This window comes from Botrytis byssoidea (assembly GCF_014898295.1).
Source record: "Botrytis byssoidea strain MUCL 94 chromosome Unknown BBYS_024, whole genome shotgun sequence".
Classification (NCBI taxonomy): Eukaryota; Fungi; Ascomycota; class Leotiomycetes; order Helotiales; family Sclerotiniaceae; genus Botrytis; species Botrytis byssoidea.
Window position 1 is genome coordinate 365,093 of NW_024065865.1, and position 22,447 is coordinate 387,539.

At 40.8% G+C, this 22,447-nt stretch overlaps 4 protein-coding genes across 4 annotated transcripts; 3 read left to right on the forward strand and 1 right to left on the reverse strand.

Annotated features, from left to right (window-relative positions):
• Positions 1-1,243: 1,243 nt before the first annotated feature.
• On the forward strand, positions 1,244-3,034 carry EAE97_009881 (uncharacterized protein; the record flags this gene model as incomplete). Its single annotated transcript, XM_038880396.1, has 3 exons — positions 1,244-1,543; positions 1,635-2,324; positions 2,375-3,034. 3 exons carry the CDS (start codon positions 1,244-1,246, stop codon positions 3,032-3,034), a joined length of 1,650 nt encoding a protein of 549 aa, XP_038728763.1.
• A 1,877-nt stretch (positions 3,035-4,911) lies between these two features.
• Positions 4,912-5,763, forward strand: EAE97_009882 (uncharacterized protein; the record flags this gene model as incomplete). The annotated part of the gene is made up of 2 exons (XM_038880397.1): positions 4,912-5,288; positions 5,364-5,763. The coding sequence occupies 2 exons, from the start codon at positions 4,912-4,914 to the stop codon at positions 5,761-5,763; spliced, it is 777 nt and encodes a 258-aa protein (XP_038728764.1).
• Positions 5,764-7,705: 1,942 nt separating this feature from the next.
• EAE97_009883 (uncharacterized protein) lies at positions 7,706-9,787 on the forward strand (the record flags this gene model as incomplete). The annotated part of the gene is made up of 1 exon (XM_038880398.1): positions 7,706-9,787. The coding sequence occupies one exon, from the start codon at positions 7,706-7,708 to the stop codon at positions 9,785-9,787; it is 2,082 nt and encodes a 693-aa protein (XP_038728765.1).
• Positions 9,788-19,145: 9,358 nt separating this feature from the next.
• EAE97_009884 (uncharacterized protein) lies at positions 19,146-20,811 on the reverse strand (the record flags this gene model as incomplete). Its single annotated transcript, XM_038880399.1, has 4 exons — positions 19,146-19,573; positions 19,628-20,291; positions 20,349-20,374; positions 20,424-20,811. 4 exons carry the CDS (start codon positions 20,809-20,811, stop codon positions 19,146-19,148), a joined length of 1,506 nt encoding a protein of 501 aa, XP_038728766.1.
• Positions 20,812-22,447: the final 1,636 nt, after the last annotated feature.

The window sequence follows — 22,447 nt, forward strand, 5'->3', positions numbered from 1 at the left end:
TATATCGATCCATCAAACTCGCACCTTTCGTGTTTATCCCTGACAACGAACGGTATCAGAAACACACAAACAACATGTCGAGAGATAACATCAGATTTCTTCGGTCCGGTTTGCAGAAGCAGAAATCTTTTTAATCTTCTTACGGGGTCTTTCATCCAGGAGTTCATTTCATTAGATCTTAACTTTATTTTGACCCGTCCAGTACGAGAAGTAGGAGTGCTGCTTTGACGGAAATCTCGTATTCAAATGCTGTTCCTGGTATTGAGTGGAGGAGAGAAGTTCCGAGAGGCGAGAGAGGGCTGAGAGGGGTGATATGAGAGAGGTGGACGGCTCGACGCGTTAATGCAGCATGGTTGATCTACACTTAGTAACATTTGTTGATGGCTTGGCTATCGAAAACACGGATGATAGATAGAATTTTCGGTACGCATTGTGGGCGTCACTTTAACTTGGTATATTATTGTTATTGTTATTGTTATTGTTATTGTTATTGTTATTTTGTTCAAATTTTAATTTTAATGTGCAAAGTCAATTTCTTATCGGGCGTTGTATTGCTCTGCTTCGAGGTCTTGTGATCTTTGTAATTAATATCTTCATCTCCTTCACATCATTTATTTTCCATCTCGAGGGGGAAAGGAAATTGTCGTTCACCGGTGTTCCTTTCCCATATGGTTACCCCCTCGGATATTCATACAAAGTATAGTAAATGTGCAAGTCCTAAGTAACCTTGGAAGTTCTAAGTGTACCCTTTTAGTTAAAGATCCTCAATACATGCATGTAACCTTACTCATCATCCACACCAAAGTTCCTACGCCTTGATGCCGTCCGGATATCATCAGGAGACTTGTTCCTGACTGGTGGCTCAGGGTGGCTCACCCTAACTTCTCGTATTCCATATCACAACCCTTACACTTACACTTGGGGACCATGAAAAGTATGGATATCTTAATTGGGGTAGGATGTGGTTTGTAGGAAAGATCGGGTTTGATTTCGGTTTATATTGGCTCTTCCTTTTGTTCTGATTTCTTTTGATTTTGAAATTGTCTACACTCTTTCTGTTTTGCGTCTTTTTTTAAATAACTGAAGAGTTGGTGATTGTTTCAACATCTTTTGTTTTATACATACACTCAGTCTCTCGTTCTGTTTGTATCGTACGCATTGCACTTGTATTTCGAGTAGTTTACTCTTATTCCGTACCTCCATTCGTTACAGTCTTTTGCCCTCGGCTTTACACAACATCACGATGAAGTACTCACTTATTCCACTCGTTCCCCTCTTCGCGGGTTTATCTCAAGCTGCAAGTAGTGATGATTGGGCTGGGAGATCTATCTATCAGGTTATCACAGATAGATATCATCGATCTGCAGATTTCGATGCTCCTTGTAATATCACAAATTATTGTGGAGGTACTTGGAATGGCATCACGGAGAATCTGGATTATATCCAGAACATGGGATTCACCGCCATTCAAATAAGTCCAGTCAATTTGAACATCAATAGTACGACGATTTATGGACAAGCTTTCCATGGATATTGGCAAACTGTAGGTTTTCTCTTGGCAGAGCTTTTCTCTGTTCGCATGCAATTGGCTTGCTATTGGGATAGCATGGAAAGTTCTAACATCGATATTCTAGTCTCTTTACGATCTCAATCCAAACTTTGGTTCAGCAGATGATTTGTTGAAACTAAGTGCAGAACTTCACAAGAGAAAAATGTACCTCCTAGTCGATGTCGTCGCTAGTGAGATGGCTGTTGACATTGGAGACCACAACATGACAGCAGGAACCAAGATCGATTATTCTGCTTTCTCACCCGCTCCATTCAACGATGAAGCATCATACAACTCATACTGCCCAATCGTCGATTGGCAAAACGTCACAGAATATCAAAATTGTTGGTTGGGATACACCGGAGTCGCAACTCCAGATATCAAAACAGAGAACAAAGACATTGCAGCTGCATTAGGAACCTGGATTAAGGAGCTTGTCGCCAATTACTCCATTGATGGAATTCGAGTCGATGGTGCTAAGCAAATCACATATGATTTCTTCCAAGATTTCGTCGAGGCGGCCGGTGTGTATCCATTGGGAGAAGTAGATGATGGTGATGCTGCTTTCACTTGCAAATATCAACAGTACACAGAGGGATTGGAGAACTACCCAGTTTATTTCACAACCATTCAGGCTTTTACCGCTGGAAAGATGTCCGGTTTAGTCGATATGGTCAAGAGTGTGGGATCTTTGTGCAAATCTCCACAATATCTTGCCAATTTCATTGAGAATCAAGATCAACCGCGTTTTGCATCTTACAATGATGATGAGACTGTAAGTTTCCTCCATTCATCATCTCATAACGAAATACTAACACAACACAGCTCGCAGCCAACGCAATGGCCTTCACAATCCTCGCAGATGGTATCCCCAAGTACTACTATGGACAAGAACAGCATCTCCAAGGCAACTATTCTCCATACAACCGTCAAGCTCTCTGGGAAAGTAAACCAAGCACAACTGCTCCTCTCTACACTATGACTGCTACTCTCAATACTCTCCGTAACCACGCTATCTCCATCAACTCAAACTACATCACCAACACATCCATTCTACTCCACAGCGACGATTCCACATACGCCACACGTAAAGGACCAAATGGTGTTCAAATTGTCTCAGTACTTTCCAACCAAGGTTCTAAAGGAGGAGCTTACACCATCGCCATCAACAGCGCCGCAGACGCTGGAACAAACATGACAGAAGTCATCACATGTACATCATACATCGCAAGTGAAAACGGAACGCTCTTCGTCGAAATGGACAAGGGAGAACCAAGAGTTCTTTTCCCTACTTACCAAATGAATGGAACCGGCGTTTGTGGATTCGATGTCGATGCTAGTGCGGGAACAGCAACAAGCACTGGAACCGCGACGGGAAGCGCAGCTAGTGCGTCGAGTACCAAGAAGGGAGATGCGAGTGGATTGAGGGTTGCAGGATGGGTGTTTGCGGGTGCCATGGGTGCATCTGCTTTGGCTTTTATGTAGAGGGATTTTTGGGGATTGGGGTGCAGCTAAGGGGTGAGGCTACCAAATGTAATGATTACTAGGTAGGTATCCGAGTGATGAGCTTGATGTTTTATGTGTGTGTGTGTATTCGCTTCTACTTCGATGTACTGCATGCATGCATGCATGTATGTATGATGGGATTCAATTGAATGATAGATATCATGACAATATTTCTAGGAATGAAAGGTGGATTATGTGGAAAGAGAAAAAAGAAGAAGAGTTTCAAATATAGATTATGTCGACATTTATTTACTCGATAAAAATTAATCAATTAATTATTTTCACATGATTTTTTTCGTGAATTTCTATGTTATTTATGTATTTATAGATGCTTTTCTGTAAATCTTCATAATAATGAAGAGGATGATGACTTGCTTACTTGTAGATTGTAGATTGATAAATTCATGGTCGTCCTATTTGGTATTTATACTCCCGCATTTTGCGCTAACTTGTATGCTTACCTGGGTAAGCAAGTCAGAACCCAAAGCTCTGGATGAATAAATGAATAAATGAATGAATCCATGATCTTTATCGTGTTATTCATCCGAGTAATCATCCTTCATTCAGATAAAAAAGGGGGAGGATTTAATTGTATATCTTATCTTGTCTCCCCATGTAGATACATCTTAGCATATCATATTATATCTCAACGCCATCGCATCTCATCAAGATCTCCAAACACCCTAGCTCCTGAAAAGATAAAAGGGTGACTCGAGGAACCTTGGAAAGGAAAGAAGGTCTTGGCGTCAGACTGTCAGCAGAGCTACTAGGTATTTCACCATCCCACGTTTTCTCATATAAATTCCCTGAGCTGACGTGATGTGATGAGACGTGATTGGATAATCTCAGATCACGGGAATGAAGAAGGGAAAATGGAATGCGTTTTGTTGCGTGTCTGAAGTAGGAGGAACCTGGTCCAGCTGAAGCGGAGTTGGGAGTTGGGAGTCGGGATGAGGGATTGAGGAGTTTACGTACATGATGTGTGTATTTTTATTCGATTATTGTTAATTGATATTCTGTCTTACTGCTGGCTGAGTACTTACTTGTATATTGGTCGCGGCATCGGATAGAGAAGCGATTAGATGACTTTTTTCTTGAAATCGTGCTCGGTTTGTTGAGTTTGTTTATTTGGATTTGGTTACATGGTGGAAGGTGAGGAAATTGGAATTCGTGCGGGGGTTTGATATCGATGGTAGTTCTATCGTTTTTGTTGAGAGAGAGGGAATATGGGATTCCATTTCGATTGGATTTAATGCTGTTGATTGGAGGAGTCGTTCGATATCGAATATTCCTGTGAGACGGGGTTTTGGAGATGTAGTCGAATTGCTGAGGATTGAATCTTATGTTTTCAATGTTGGCGAGCTGCTCTTTGTTCATTTTACTATGTGGTAGAGTCTAGGCAAAGTTGGATCTTACTTTTTGTTCTACATTCCGGTTGTTCTCATTACTATTCTGTACACATGTGTGCTACCTCGAATGGAAAGATGTTACACTAGCCATGCTAGCTGAGTAGGCTGCGGCGTTCGATTGGAAGACGAAGCTGCGGACTGATGAATCAGATGAGTGCATTTGCACCTAACATGAATTGGAGAGCTCTTTCACTATTCTTACCATTCGATGAAGCTCTTTCAAATCACTTCTCTTGGAATTTTCTCTGGAATTTACCCCGCGTTTACCCCTCATTATGTCTTCTATGGCACAATCTCATCTTCTAGCTTTGATGTTATCTCCCTGCCGAATATTTTTCTCGGCATAGAGATCGCCAGCACTCTCTGTCATTCATAATTCCCTTCAATCCACAAGTCGATTGGACTCACAACTCACAAATAATTCGAAGCTTACAGGTCATCATCAAAATGACATCTCTCCAACCTCGCACCATAATAGTAATTGGCGCCGGCCCCCTCATGTCCCGCAGTCTCTCTCTCTACCTCGCTTCTCACAATTGGCAAATCATTCTCATCTCTCGCAATCACTCCTCCCTTCTTTCTCTCGCCTCAGAAATCAATGATCTCAACCCCAAAGCTCCCAAAGTCCTCGTCCACCCCGGCGATGCTAGCATCCCATCTTCTCTCCATAAAGCTCTAGACTGGGCTGCCGAACAAGTGGGTGGAAAAGTAGATGTTCTTTGCTATAATGCTGCACACGTAGCTCCGAGTCCCATCTTGGAATTGAAACCCGAGGTTTTGACGCAAGATTTTAACATTACGGCGATGGGAACTTTGGTTGCTGGGTATGTTTTTTTCACGTACATCATAATATCAGAATTGGATCATCAGAAGAAAAAATACTAACAACAACTCTGCAGACAATGGTACATGAATCACGCCAACACTTCCCATATCCCCCAAGGCGAACATCCTCTTTTCCTTGTTCCCGGTGGCTTGCTCGATAAATACCCAGATCCTAACATCTCCGCTCTCTGCGCCACCAAAAGCGCAAGCCAATGTCTTGTGAAAATGTTTCAACAAGTTATGGCGCCAAATGGAATCCTGGTTGGTGCACCAATTGTAGGAGGAGAAGTAGTGAAAGAGGGGAAAATGTCTCCAGATCGTATTGTAGATGGGGTTTTTAGGCCATTTTTTGAGGAGAGAGAGCGGTATAGAGGGAATGAGGGAAAGTGGGTGTTGGAGAAAATTTGGTTCCCGGAGGGGGGCTATAGAAGTACAGAGACGGGTGAGATTGGAAGGATTGAGAGTGGGAAGTAATGATTATGCTAGGAGTTTGGCAGAAGTATGATGAGGTGGCTTTTGCGTGGGATTGGAGGGACAAGGGAGAGAAGAGGCAGGTGAGCTGCGAGATTGTGAGTAGTGGTACGATTATGGGCTATCACCGATATGATATTTCAAGTTCAAGGTATAGGGAGGTAACTGCGTTGTCACTAGCAATGATGAATCATGATGGACAGGAATCGCATTTTCGGGCAATTTAGAGACGGCACATGGAATTGTTTTTATTTTCAATAATCTCATCGCCCACGATCTCAAGGAAAGAGATGTTATCTGAACCTAGGATGGATGAATATGAGACCAATTACAACACTTCATATTGGAAAGAATATAGGTATGGAGTTGTGGAGTCTTGTTTTTAGGACTTGCGTTGTTGATTTGTTACTACAAATTCATGAACACAATATTTGACATGCAAGGTGTTTTTCACCACTCAATATGATCTCTACAAGAACTAATAACAACAAGGCTGAATAAACCCGATCTATTCTTGGCATGGAGCTTGTCACTAGGCTTGGTGAAACAGTGAAATCCTCAATACTTAGTGTTGAAATAGAAATACTCGAGCGCTTATTTGTACGATAACATGATATAGTTATCGGCAAACTGAACCAGATAATTTAGTAGACATTTTTTCTCTCTGATTTTATCATACACTTCTTTCTAATCAATTTATCTAATTTTAAATACATCAATCAGTAGCTATTGGCTTAGAAAAGTGTTTGTCCCTTTACAATGCCAACATCAGCACAGAGACACAATGCTGCTAAATAACGTAAGATCGGCAGAGAACCACTGGATGTAGGGGAGCAGGAGCCTCAAAAATACCGTGTTCGGGCCGTCAAACGAGCTTGTAACTTTTCTCCACATGACAAGCTTTTGAGCATTTGCGACCTTTTAAGGATGCCCTATCATTGTGCCTCTTGGGAGGGTTTGGATATCACTGGGTATCATCTCATTGACGATGTTTGATTTTTGAAAGGAAAAGATCAATGATTGAGAATGGCTACGCAACCAAAGCATCAGTATCGATTGGAGTTGAAACTCGATGACGAAAATGCATCGTCTACATAAGGTGATCTGTCAGACAAAAGCAAATACGAAATATCGGCTTGATTTGCTTTCCGGATTGATACTTGGCATTCACGACATCCATCCGATCGATAATCCCCTCGAGCTTTGAACCAAGCGATGCCCAAAGTTTCTTGAACCAGGGCGAAGCTTTCATTGATCGTATATCATTACGATTCCTTGGTTGACGAATTGCAAAATGCTTGTTCCGATCTTTATCCTTGCCGCTTCATAATTTTCATTGGATTACTAACGTCGTTTCAGCATCGGACGTCTGGTGTCTGATCAACCACGGCTGTATTCTTCCCTTCTATATATCTACATGATGAGTGGGAAAAGAATAGAGCAAGACGTCAAAACATGAGGTCAAGGATTCCATGTCGTTTCAAAGAATGAAAATCTTAGTGGATTCCGTCGATGATTAGGATATCAGATTGCTGCTGAGCATTATACACGTCTCGTTCTTGTGAAGAATGGGAAATTTTCTCGAGAGATCAAATAGGCATATGTTTATATTTATGCTGATCTTTAGTTCTAGGAAGTTGGGCACTACTTTCTGTTTGGATAAAGCCAAGGAGTATGTTCATGTATCATAGTTGATCTAAGAAAAGAACTCCCCATCTCTCATATTTTCTCATCTCCCTTTGATTTCAAAGCTTTTCTTCATGAATTATATTTCTAGTCCGTAATTTTATGAGACATTTTTTTGCTCATTATCTCCTACATGAGTTTCTCAAAAACCGTGATTCTAATTTGTTCTGTACTCTAATTTCAATAATCCAATGATATCCATTTGCTTACGAATTCTACGATAAATATTTCATACTTTCATTCCATATAAGCCATCCAAATGGGAGGATTCTCCCAGTCGAGATCATTTCTCGGCGACGCTATATCGATAGCATCAACACCTTTACGAAATAGTTTCGACATAAGTTGTCGATCTCCTGTTACACCACGACGACCATATTCATCGAACAAAGATGGAGTAAAAGGATTACATGTTGATGTTGATCGGTCGAGGGGAAGTTCAATATATGGTGATTCGAAATTTCTTCAAACACCCCGGAATTATCTATTAACACCAAACGGTCGGGGAAACATAAAATCCAAAGAATCGGATGATGAGGATGAACAATTCGATTCCTATTCAGGTACGACTTTAGCATCACCGGCTGAATCATCGACCTTTCTTCCTCGAACTCCATTATACAATGTAGATTCAAGCACAACCGAAATAGCCAAGCTCGGTACCTTTTCCACAATAAATATAATAGTCGGCAAAACCGTCGGAGTGGGGATTTACTCCATACCTAGTTCTATTCTCCAATCTGTAGGAAGCGTAGGAGCCAGTCTTACATTATGGGTCATCGGATCTCTAATTTCCTTCTGCGGGCTCGCAGTATATCTCGATTTAGGGACTGCGCTACCAAGATCCGGTGGCGAACGTATATATCTCGAGAGAATATTTAGACAGCCGAAAATGTTGGCGACGTGTGCGTTCATGAGTTATGTCGTGCTTCTCGGATTTTCGACACCCAATTGTATCGTTCTGGGAGAATACATAATGTATGCGCTTGAGATCGATGCAAACAGATGGAATGTCCGTAGTATTGCAGTAGCAGTCATTACACTAATATGTTTCATCCACGCTCGCTATCAACGAACCGGTCTTCGCATAATCAACATTCTGGGCGTGGGAAAAATGTTCTTCGTCCTCATAGTAATTTTCTCAGGGCTCGCCGGACTCCTCATGCGCATCGGCTCCTCTTCCTCCATTATCCCCCGCCGTCTCAATCTCGTCTCTACGGAATATATCCCCGGAGCCCCACAACACCTCTCTACCGCCCAACGAAACTTTTCCCACCTCTTCGCAAACTCCTCCACCCAACCTCACGACTACGCCACCGCGCTCCTCAAAATCCTCTACTGTTTCCGTGGCTACTCAACTGCTAACCAAGTCCTCTCCTCCATTCGAAATCCCATTCCCACTCTCCGCACTGCAGCTCCTATTGCGCTTTCCCTCGTCTCCGCTGCCTACATCCTCGCCAACATTGCGTATTTCCTCGTCGTCGAACTCGACGATTTTCGCTCGGCGGGAGTAGTAGTCGCAGGACATTTCTTCCGAAATATTTTCGGCAAAGTGGTTGGTGAAAATGTATTACCTATTGCAGTGGTAGTATCAGCCTTTGGAAACATCGCCGCGACAAGTTTCGCACAAGCGAGAGTCAATCAGGAATTGGGAAGAGATGGACTCTTACCTTTCTCTAATTTCTTCTCGGGAAAAGAAGGGGAAGCGCCGATTCCGGGATTGTTTCTTCATTGGTTTGTGAGTGTGTTGGTTATTGTCGTGCCTCCACCGGGAGAAATATATAATTTCCTTGTGGATATTGGTGGATACCCCGTTTCGGTCATTTCGATTGCTATCAGTGCTGGTTTGTTGTATTTACAACTTACACCGTCGGAAAATTACCAATCGCCTTTCAAGGCAAAGAAGGTGTATATTGTGGTTTTTATGCTCAGTAATTGTCTTTTGTTGATTTTACCGTGGATTAAACCGGCGGAGGAGAAGGGCGATGAAAGGTTTCCTTATTATGCGTATCCGGTTACTGCATTGGCGATTTTGGGGAGCGGAGTGGTGTATTGGGGATATTGGAGGTTGAGAGGGGAATGGACGAGGGGAAGCGAAAGCGGGTATAGAGAGAATTTGTTGGGGGAAAGAGGATATGTGGAGATAGGGAGAGGGGGGGTAAAGGGACTGAGGAAAGATGATTGGAGGGAGGGAAAGGGGGATGATGCTGAGGGGAAGAATTTGAGTGAAAAGCTGCAGGTTAAGGAGAGTGGGAATGCTACGGGCTCGGGCTGTGCGTGTAATTGTGCGTGTACGACGAAGAGGAATGTGGTCAAGTCTGGAGATAGTGAAAAGAGTTAATTTGGAGATGAGTTGTTTTGACTTTGATTCATGGCAGAAGGTACATGGCATTATCTTAGGACTCAAGGTAAGAGTATTTATACATAGCGTCGTCGTTTTATCTTGAGAGGGTAGATAGGGAGGAACTTGGCACGGAGCGGGAAGGATACCATAGATCAAATGCTATAATCTCCTATCTAAACCTCCTTCCCACGAACTTCGTGCCAATGATACATCGTGCAATCATATTTTCTTGTCGGTATTCACTAATCGTACCAACGAGATTTCACATCCCTTTTGCACCCATGTACCACTAGGTAGGTAGGTATGTAGGTATATAATCTCCTCTTCAGCCCAGATTTCCAGATTCAAATAATATGCTATGCGAGATACAATATACAAGGACATTATAGTGAGAATATCTATCCCGCCATCTCCCATTCTATCTTCACATTTCCTTGAAATTCAGTCTACTCCAGTTTTCCGAGACTCTCGTTCTGTATCTTCCTTCGATGGTAGTGTTATTGCTGTCTTCGTTGTCATCGTTGTTGTCCTCGTTTTTATTATCAATTTCTAACTCTGATCACACCCCATCGTGAAAATCTCGTTCTCGTCTCGCAACATCATTCCTTCATTATCAATCTCTTTATTGTTTTCATAATACGCTCGCTGCCATCAAAATTGCATATCTATAAAATTCCATATCATCATACATAAGCTCCGATAACATTGACCCCCAAAATGTCAAGCTCGAAACTAGACAGATGTTATGATCAGCTCATAGAGAAAAGGAAAGAGGGTACACAGACCTATCGATGTCGGCATATCCCGTAGTGAGTATGGTTTGGTGTGTTTGTGGAAGGAGGGAGGGGTGTTTTTATAGTTGTTTAGGGGGGGTGTTTTGGCGGAGTGGGGAGGGGATCATGGGTGATGGAGGATGAAAGATAAGGGTATGAATTCTGTACAATGTACATTCAATTTTATAGCTCAGATATTCTAATATTTGGGGTATATAATGACTTCATTGCTACTATAGAATGGAGATAGAGATGCAATTAGAGCAGAATTATCCTCCCTATGGCGGGACGACTGCTTGGCGGAGAACTTCTGGTAGGAATTGATCTTTCTCTCTTTGTCTCGAAGGTTTCTGGCTAGCTTAAATGGAGATTCATATACTGATAAGTACGGACTTTGGTTTCTAGATATTCATCGTCTCATAATGGAAGAATATTGTCATTCTTCCTCACCAACGCTCACAAATCAGGAATAGACAAACATGTGAAATAAAGTGACAGCGATGATGATCTCACCACTAGAGCTTAACAATCTTCTCCCTCCCTATCGATACAAGAGTTCGTAAGCTATTTCAGAGTCTGAATCTTCTTGATTGGGAGTTCCGTGGATCTATCAATTGAGTTTTCATGCTGCGCAGCTGGGTATCTGGTACCTGTTGTACGGGTCGTCTTACATACATGACTTGGGAGAAAAAATGAGGACTATACAATATATAGGTATGTCTGTGTATGAGCTAGAAGATGATTGAATCTTTGAAGGATTAATGTAAGATTACATTTAATTTGCTTGAAGAGATTGTGAAGATGAAGAGTTTGCATTCACTCCCCACTCCGCGCCCCTTATTCACACTTCTACTTACTTGTGCATAGCCAAATTGAGAAGTCCTCACGCAGGATTAATAGCAACACTTATTTTTATAAAAGCCTCGATGAATTTAGAAGAACTCCTCATTCATCAATGAACAATCGAGACTATAAGGTGCTTGTATTGTGACCTGAAACAAATTTCTTCAGGACGTATTTCGATTGGTTTACGCGCAGTCAGGGACGCTCTTATTTTACAAGCGAGGTTTATTTCAGCCGATTAATGTCATCCGAGAAAGCTGTGAAATTATTTGTGTTGTCGTATTTCATCATTATCATCATTGACTTTCCCATTTTCCTAACCTCTTCATCAGATAAAAGGGAATATGAGGCATAGTCCTCAGATTTGATTCGCTCATTGCATTAGAGTACTGGGAGATAGGTCCCTATGCCTTTTCTACGCTGTTGTAAATCGTAGAGGTTTAGTGATCTTTGTATAAGACTATTTACAGATTTATATATCCACGATTCAGATTCTGAATGTGAAATACATTCCGACTACTCAAACTTGAGTGAGGAGGAACCGTTGAATCCATCGCTTGGAAATTCAGCCTTCTCTTGCTGAGTCAGAGAAGTATCATGTGCATGAGCCTGTAAATTCTTGGTGAATCACTGCCAACTCAAAGCCTAGCATCTCGCTTGCAGTTTTTCTTGCAGCAAGTGGGCATAAAAGGAAGGTTTATAGTTGAGAAGGTCAACAAAACATAAAGACAAATAGGCTCGATCTCATGATCAGCGATGGTTGAGTACTGGATAATTGGACGCGCTGATGTTGCAAAGATAAATTGAAGCGGCTATCGGAGCACGATTCACGAAGAATGAGAATCACAGGAAAGACATCGTTGTTGTCGAATATTGTCATTATTATGGTTTGGAGAGTATTTTTCGTCATTTGTTGAACCTTGAATGAGACTGCCACCATTGATTCTTTTGAATGACAGATTTGACCTGACAATCATGCAGACCTGACTATAACTTGACACAGATTGATTACTTACAGAATCAAGCAGTTCTAAACGCCATATCTCTGGTACTTCTTACCTGCAGGTGTTTAATTCTCTATGTCAGAAGGGGCCTAAATATATGTTAAATTTCAAAACCACATGAAGAGTGAATTTTTTGAACGCTTGTGAATCATGATACTGACCTTGGAAATTCTCGATTTGTTTGTAGAGTAAACGGGATTCTTCAATTACTACGATCATTAGATACCTAGGTATATTTATGAATAAGCTCAAGGCAAAGCTTCGGAATAAGGCAAGCTAGAAAACTCCTTCCATGGATATAAAAGTTTTCAGTCCTTCGAACTGAACTCTTCGCACTTCCTGCCGCGCTCTCTAATTTTCAATCAAATGTGGTCAGATTCTTTTGATTCTTAGTAACCAAAGCTTTTTAGCGTTTCTATATTTCTCGCTGGAAACTCTAGAGCCCGACCGTGCTTTTGCATCGCATGTGATGATAGTTATAGATATTCATGAATGTTGACAAACCACTTTTTTACTGTCGAATTCACAAGGTTTATTGGGATTTGTATTACATGGTATTGGACGGAGTATATGTAACTATCTCAATATCTATGACAGTATCGACAATCTTGCGGAATGATCCAGATGTAAAGATCCCTTCTTTGCCTTTGGCTTAAATCGTATCAGGCTGTCAGTGAGAATGGACAGTAAACTTTTCGAATCTTTTTATATCTATGTCTTGTTATTTTCCAGCTTTCAAAGACTCTGAAAGGATTAGTCTTTGAGTCCTGGGTGAATGATTGCTTCAAATATCCAGAATGTCCTTTTCGAAAGCGATAACCCACTCTCAAAATAACGTAATAATGATTTCATCTCTCGAGATTACTAGTGTATTCCCGCGAGGGATGCAGTAATGGATGTTTAATTCCAAGACTATTCCCTGATCTGTTTCAATAGTTAAATAGAGTCCCTATAATCATCTTAAGTTGATCCACAAGTCCTATGTTTCATGACAACTATTCGACTTCAGGTGCTCCCCTTGGTCGTTTGCAACGTTTGGATAAAAAGATGATTGTTTTCTTAGAAGATTTCTTAGGATTGTATTGAGATAGATCTGTGTTTTAGCAGTAATATTACCGGCGTCATAGATTGTATCGTTTGTTTCGTTGTTTCTAGCTCACTTCCATTGTCGGCGGTATTATTGTCACTCAAATTTATTGTGTCTTAGTTCCAGCGATCGAAGGTTTTACTTCTTGATGAGAAGAATGCAATGTTAGGGTTAGTGGAATAAACATGATGAGAATGTTTTGACATAAGGTCTCCATTATTCCGCAACGCTACTCTTGCTGTTTCTTTGAGAATTGAAAATCTTATGGTTTATGTAACGATGGATGATTTGGATCGACCTGGAATCTGTTTCAAAGATGGATAAGACAAGATAAATAAGACTGATCTGACTATACTGATCTTCTTAATTGTAGCATAGGTTTATAAATAGGAGTCCTTGCTCAAGGTTTCAATGCCAAGTAGCAAGAATCTACCCAGGAAGCAAAGAAGGGGGGGGAGAAGAGGGGGAGGTTGAGATTGTTTACGATGATGATTCATCCCATGTTAATTTGCAAGTCTTACAAATTGTCAGTCATCACCGACTGAAGTGTCCAATTTTGCAGTCTTGTTCATTGCAGTTGAAATCTATTAAAGTCACTGTTGTCTGTATCGAGCACTCTCGTTATCATGTATATACTATCATATTTATGTGTATAATCAAATATTCCGCAATTGAAAGGCTTCCTGCTTAAATATACGAGACCAGCTTCACTGGGATAAACTCTCCTATCTTGAAACTACCAAAGCCTCTTGCTATGCCTCTCTTGCGGATGCAGCTAGCAGTCTTTTTTCTATCTTGTATTAGTCGTTGCTTAGCGGTGATCAGCAATATTTGAGCACAATGTGCTTAATTAAGCGAAGTCATGTGAGATCGGGTCTCTTATTTATGGGTCTAGAAATCCTTGGGCATAGAAATAGATTGGATCAGATACTCAGTAGCAGTATCTTATGAGTGAAGATGTCAGATCATAAGTAATCATGCGTCAACAGACTTCACAGCATTTTTACATCTTTTTGTTATTCAAATTTTATTCAAATTCGATTCAAAGAGAGACAAAAATGAGACTTCAAAGTGTTTAAGGCTGTGTGTAGGTCACTGCCATGTTAATCGGTGTTGTTAGGAATCCCGTTGCCACTGTCATATTCATGTTTTATTACTCACATGGAAATTATGTCCCATGAAAGATATCGTGAAATAGCTCACAAATCGCTTCCATCATCATGAGTTAAAATGCGTGGTTAATACTGCACCATCAATGTTGCTTCTATTGTTCGCAAAAATCTGAAAAGAAAGCTATTAGCATTTTCAAAGAGATCGCAAGTCAAATGTGGTGTTACAGCTTGCTTTCGAGATATATAAGAATAATCTACCTTTTGATCCTCGAAGAGAAGAAATGAAACCATCTCATCGTCAGATAGTTGAACCCATTTTCTTTTATTATCACTTCCTCATGGAGATTAGCTTTTTCATCATCATTTCTCGCAACCGCAGGTTGGGTTGACAACAACAAGTAATTTTACAAAACCCACAATTCAATCTTGCTGACTTTCTCACCAGAATCACTTCTATATAGCAAACTCTAGAAATAGAAGCAGCATGCAGACGACCCGCAATATATCCAGATATTTGAGAACGGAAAAGTAGTTGTATGAATATCTAACTGGTGCGCTCGACCTCTTAAGTAGACCAAGACACAAGCGAGAAATTATCAAGTAATAGCGATGTATTTAAGCAATCTTCAGCTCTATGCTTTGTAGAAACAATAAGTCAAGATATTTCAGGAAAACCTTTTGAAATCCTCCGAGGCGGATAGCTGGCGTTTATCGTTGTTAGGAACGCCAGGAGCCGCTAACATTGGAATGGTGTACGTTTTCAATCGAAGTATTTATGAACCTTATTTTTGCCACCGTTCGAGACCCATTTGCTATCAATTTGATGTTCATTTCGTGTCTATGAGATGAAAATGTAACCGAAATGACTATCATCAGCGCTTTCTCAAGCATTGAACTTGGAGAATTTAGCATGAATGTATCATGAATCAAAGATTGAGTGTGCAGAGAATTCTTTAGGCATGCAATGCAACTCTATAGCAACATCATTTCAAGCTACTCATAATCTTGAACATTTTCAAAGATCAGAGAATGACGCTACGAACGGTCCGGAAAGGCATCTACTTCGATATTCCACAATCTGTGGAGCAAAAGATAGCAGAGTCCACTCGTCTATTATAAATTACTGTATTTATGCGAGTTCAGGATAGTCTGCTTATTTAGTCATCCACAAGCTCTACACGTCTTCAACATGTCAATTTTTCCAACGTCACATCTACTCCAAAAGTCGGAAAGATTCCTCTCACAATAACTCAGGATTCCGAACAGGTGATTCCGCTATTCGAGGGCAATAATATTAAATACTGCGTGACCCTGTCCCACACAGGAGAAGGAATTCATCCTAAAATAGAACATCTCTAACGACAATAAGAAAGTGCTAATCGCATTATCATTTCTCTCGATCAATGCTATATGCCAGACAGTAAAGGCTGATAGCTTGCAATCTACTTACCATCATATTCAACTCATGTAGATGCTTTGCAACGCCCCTGGGATCAACATCATCATTAAGAACACATAGCAGCAACATTTCTGGGCTTTCACACTAATAAATTTGCGATTTTAGAACACAGGGTATCTGTCTTTTTATAATCGCCTACCCAGTTTCCAAACCTGACTTCGAGATCTGTTCACTCCTCATCAATTTTAGAAAAACACGTCCACGTCTCTTTGTTCATGAGATGAAGTATGCCATTAACTTGCGAACTCGTCTACTGTCATGAAGCCCCGCATTCCCACAATTACTTTCCTTAGAACCCCCTATAATATTGACCAAATCTCCTCTCACTTATATGAAAGATCTCCATATCCTCTTTTCGAATTTCAAAGAGAACCTGAAGGTCATCCACTCCCGACAAGGAAATCAAATTCTTACTTTGAGCTTACCAGCCCACATTGCATAACTTTCATCCACGAACGCTATATTACGAAGATTATACTTTCTCGTGGGGAATATGGTGTTATCTGGGCTTGTTGAGATGATAAGTCGTATTTTTATTGTCATTTTTGAAACTTCGCTGCGTACAGAGTGAGAGTTGGAAGCACAGCGAGTAAACCCTAAAATCTGGTCGCTTAAGACATGCAAGAACCACGGAGAAGGGATAGTAGCTCTGAAACTTCCACCAATTACTCGGGACTTGTGTCGAGAGTAATTTTCGATTCAGATCTTCCCCCTTCCCTCACATATCCGTAGTTTCCTGAACATTCCTCGACTGCAATTCACTTCTTTATCTCGATTCATGCTCAGATAACCCTCGTATTTTCACCCCTAATAATAACTTCTCCACCTATAAATAGCCCCCTTCTCTTTTATAGAGATCAACACTCATTCAAAACACCAGGAAAGAGGCTATAGAATCGAGCAACTATAGTCTATATTTCGAAACTAAATTTTGCTTTCTATGTTACGGATTATAAAGTAAACGGAGCCCATCTATTATCAATCTGACTGCTGATATATGGAGATATTCCTATTCCAGAAACAACAAGTAAGTGTTGTCATTATACATATCTATCACTATCAATTTCATCATCAACACAACGCAACCCCACAACCGAGAACAAGATATCCTTTAAAGAAAAGAATATAGCAAGAAAACCGCAAATCGAGGACTCAACGCGACTGCAACAAAATAAATCATACTGTCTCAGAGCCCCTAGAGTGAATTTGCACTATTTTGACTCAGTCGTGGATACAAAAAGCAGATTAGATATCTAATCTAGCACTTTTATATACCTACTTAGGTATCTCAAATCATTAGATTCCAGAAAATTTCTCCAGATTCAAGTAGAATATCCACATCCCACACCCCACGACCTCAGACCTTTCGCTTTCTAATCTCATCACCTGGGAGTTCTTTCTCGCCTATAAAAATACCATCGTCTTCCTCCCGGAGAAATTGAACAATAAAGCGACGAATCGAGATCGCCATCAACATGGATACGTTATGTAGTTGTGATTTCTTGCCTCTCGCAATTCACAGGGAATCGCTCAGAGGTAGACATATTCTCCAAAGTCTGGGACTCTAGGGTCAAGTTGGAGTAAGTTTTCGTTGTTGATTCTTGGTTGGAGGTGTGATTGTTGTTGTTGATATTCATAAATATAATTTTAAAGGTCTTTAACAGTACATTACAAACCAGATTAAAACAATAACAATTCGCCTCCCAAACCTCCCAGTCATCACTCAAACACATCAAACACACCACACAACTCATACTCAAAAGAACAAATATCCCAATTCAAACAAGAATCCGACTCAAATCCTATGTCCAAAACACACTCATCGAGAAGACTCCCAATTTCTCCGCAATTGGAGTGTTCCGTGGTTGCATACAGAAAAGAACTCTCTGAAACTTCCACAAGCGATCTTTTTATAGATATGAGAGATACACATGCAATAAAACCCGACATAGGAAAATCATAAGCTAGATATTCTCTGCGGGATATATCTAGAAGTAAACATGTAGATAAACAAGTACATAACAAGCTTGATGCTCACTCAAACTATCACATACACCCCAACGAATACCTCAATTCACCATCTACCCTCCACCCACCTTGCTTTTGCAATCTCTCCAACTAGGTATATAAAAAAACCCCCAAACCAACCCACCATACCCAATCCACACTCCGCTACATTTATCCCCTCAAGATGCCATAAGTTTGATTTTCAAAAAAGAAGCCTGCAGAATAGCTCAGCCACCCCGCTACCTTGCTACCCCATACAGAATAGAACAAATTTTAGTAAAGCATATAATAAAAACTCCAGATAACAGTAAAAATCAAAATAAAATCAAAATAATAACAAAAATAAACTTCTTTTTTGTTATCAATTCCCTGCCTCCATCCCTCCTTATCATCATCATCATCATCATCATCATCAAGCACTCACCAAAACAAAAAAAACAAAAAGCTAAATAGCAAAACACCCCTCAAAAACGAAAATGCATCACCAGACTCTCAAGATTCCATAATGTATAGGTAGTTGGGTATATCCACAATCATCCCAATTCTTGATCGTGCCAAAAGGTATTTTTGTGAGGAGTGAGTATTCGAGGAAAATTTGAGGGGATGGATGGGGAGTATTTATATTGGGTGGTTTGAGTTTGAGGAGGGGTCCACGATAGGTGTGTGATGGGAGAAATCAGGAGGTGAATAGGGGCAGGAGTGAATTATGTTTAGGTGATCTTCCTGCTTGGGGGTAAGTAATATCTTCATCTATCACGGGGATCTTTCTTTTAGTTGAAGAACAATATCTAGGTAGGTAGTAGTTGGTAGCTAGCCCATCCAGCTACCTATGAATAACACGAACACAATCCACCCACAACAAAATCAAAGCGCCTAGAAAGAATCTTGATTTCATTTCATTCATTAACCTACAAGTCATTAATCGGCACGCGCCACTTGATTTATTTTACCCATTCCAGTATGCAAAAAGCCCAACCAACTGGTGTATGTATATATGCATCCAGTATCCAGTACCCAATATGCTCAATCATCAAATGCAACCTCCTCCCCTTCATAATTTCATTTCACTCCTACCTAGAAATCAACCCAATCTGTACGCCCTTCGCACTACAAAGCGTCAACGCAAGCTGTTCTCCCCACACGGTCCCATCTCTATCTTCTATCCCTCCAAACTCTTGCAACAGTCTCACAATCGTATAACTCGCTTCCGCAAGCGCAAATTGTTGTCCTACACAGATTCTCGGTCCGCCATTAAATGGGAGATATCCCCAACCGGGTCGTAATCCTTCTTCGGGGGCCCAACGCTCTGGTCGGAATTCCTCTGCATCGGGACCGTATATATCTGTTCGGCGATGCATAGTGTAGGTTGACCATGCGACGGCTGATCCTTTAGGAATGAATATTGGAGATTTGCGATCTGAGCCGCCGCCAACAGGGAGAACGGTATCGCGGGCGGCGAAACGGGCGTTGGCTGGGACGACAGGGTAGAGACGGAGGGCTATTGATGAGTGTTAGATATGATTTTACAGAGAATCAGAAAATAAAAACTTACATTCATTTAGAACGTATTTCATATACTTCATTCCCTTCATCGTCTCGTAATCTGGTTTTTCGCCACCCAGTTCGTCAACCTCAGCCTGTAACTTCTCCCAAATATCCGGTCTGCGCGCAAGAACATGGAAAGTGTTGCTGAGTAAACTTGCAGTTGTGTCTCGACCAGCGAGTAAAATATTAAGTAATTCATCTCTCAACTGTTTAGGATCTTTTGTTGCCTTTACCATCTCTGTAAGGAAAACGTATCTACCGGCTCCATCGCCTTCTACGGCCTTTTCTTCTTTCGCATCAATTCTAGATAGCGCATCGTGGACGATTTTGTCGACGAATGAATGTACGGTTTTGCATGCTTCATCAAATTCAGAATCTCGCATGAAACTTGATAGCTTGCCCATTGAGAATCTTTTCTCTACTTTCATTTGACCGAGGTCAAACGATGATCCAAAATTTTGTTGTTCGGAGCCCTTAATACTGGTGAGTGAATGAACTGATTGACCAAAAAGGAAGTCTGTAGCCGTGTCAAGAGTCAATTTGAAGAACAATGTCTGAAGATCGAATGTTGCTCCATTTCGAGGTATCTGTGAGAAGAGTATTTGGACGTGTTTTTCAAAGATGTTGAGATCTGCTACTTGAGACTTGTTGAAATTTGGTCGTACTAAAGCCTAATATAATAGTAAATCAGTATTTGTATAATCTGGATAGAGGCTTCCATACCATACCCTTGAATGTTCCCACTGTGCCCCATCTATACAACTGTTAATTGTATTACAGAACATAGACATCACATGACAAACCTGTGGTAAAAATTCCTTCACCGAGAAGGGGTGCAAAAGCTACCCGTCTTCCTCCCAAGTCATAGTCCTTGAACTTGATTGATAGTAGTGTCTTGATGTTTTCCGGTTCGATGGTGTTGTAGAAATTGAATCCCATCATCGATAAAACGAAAGTATGTCCATTGTCTCTGTATCTTTCGAATCCGGTTTTCAGCCTTATTTTCTGCTTGGATGAATTGATTTGAATCTTGTACATGTCCCATCCTATGATACGTTCGCGTTGAGGTACTCTGTGAACTGGCTTGCAGCCATGTTCTTTTTGAAATCGTCTCGCTGAAATATACTTTGTGATTCTGTTGATAAGAAAGGCGGCAATGATAACAACGAGAAAGAGGCCATGATAGGCCATTGGAGGAAGAGTTGAAGGGTGATTGAAAAGATGAGATGAGGCTCAAGATGATGAGGCAATGAGATAGATTTGGAGATATTTCTCGGTATTTATATGGGGAGATTGAAGAGATCGAAGCTTAGTGAATGTACATTAACATAAGCATTGAAAAGGCTGAGTTCCTAGAACAGCTGAGATTGTGGAAGGGGCTGATTGTGATTGGAATCTATTTGACGGGTTCGGACCAGTCAACCAAACGTTTGCGTCAAAGTCTGAAGTTTGAAATTTGGGATTTGAAGATGTTGAAAGAATTGAAAGCATTGATTACGCAACCAATGTTTGTTTTGTTTCTTTTCATTCTGCTCGACGACCCACAAGACGTTGTCTTTCATATGTCAAGGATACTCATTCGTTCAATAACGAGTGATTCATGACCTGATCATGGGTTCGAAAGGATCCTTGTTTTGATGGAATACCATAAACGACGCATCAAGGGAGAGTGATTTGCCTCAATCGCTTGGAAGGGGATTAAGGTACCATTGAAGAATTCCAACAATTCATTTTGTGTATCAGATCTCATTTATTATCCTAGCTGGCTTACCGGTATCTGTATCGTGCAACCATGTTGAGCATCTCTAGATCTCACGTACACGCTTCCTATTCTTCCCATTGGTGTCGTTAAGTTTCGTTTCATCCATTTTGATTTTGTGGTAGTAATCCCATCTCCACGTTGGCTTAATTGAGGCGAACGTATCTGCGTATCTGCTATCTGTAATAGTGGGAGACAACATGCATTGATCATAAGCTGGCGCCATCAAAGTGAATCTTCATGTTTGGGTGCGAAGTTACGAAGTTACGAAGTGGGATGTAAGATCTTTGTTATTTGGTTGGTCAGATTACGAAGTTATGAATACAAGATTACCTCGGTAGCTGACTAATTTAGTTTCAAGTTTCTGATTCGTGATTCCTCTGTTACTTCGGCTCCCTGACCAGCAGTAGATTATGGCCGAGATCTGCTTAGTTCTTCGCACAATTAATAAGTATTGCATCTCACATTTTTTACCGCACGGTGTACATCTGGGTTTATTCCTTTCTTGCATAATTCCCTAGTAAGAAAGATATTCACCATAATAAAATGCATAAGACTTCCCGAGACCCAGGTTCATACATATACGTAGCGGGCGTCAATCGAAGATGCGAGTGGACAACAGTACGAGTTCATTATTGGTTTTGTAGTGGCGAGATCCATTTTTTCGGTAGTGTTATACTAGTAAAAACTATCTTTCTTCGAGGCGAATTAGATCAGGGGTTTCATAAGATTCGAATATTTCGCTCTTTCTGAAGGTTCTGATTCGATTTCTTACGCCAGATTCAGTTTATTCGCAATTTGCCTTTGTTGAATTCTCAGCAGCGGCCGAATTGAACTATAAGATTCGATTTTCTTTTCTTGTTGGCCGTTCGGACAGTCCGGAATTCAATAGTCAGAATGAAATATGGATTACTGCTGAAAGACAATCCTTCTCCACAGATGTCATCCGGGACAAGGTTCGAGAGCAGTGGAAGTCGATGTGCTAGTATATGTTTGATTTGAGCAAAGCTGCTTGTCTACATGCGATTCTTCCCCTTGGATCGCTTGCAAAGCTGTACTTTAATCTTC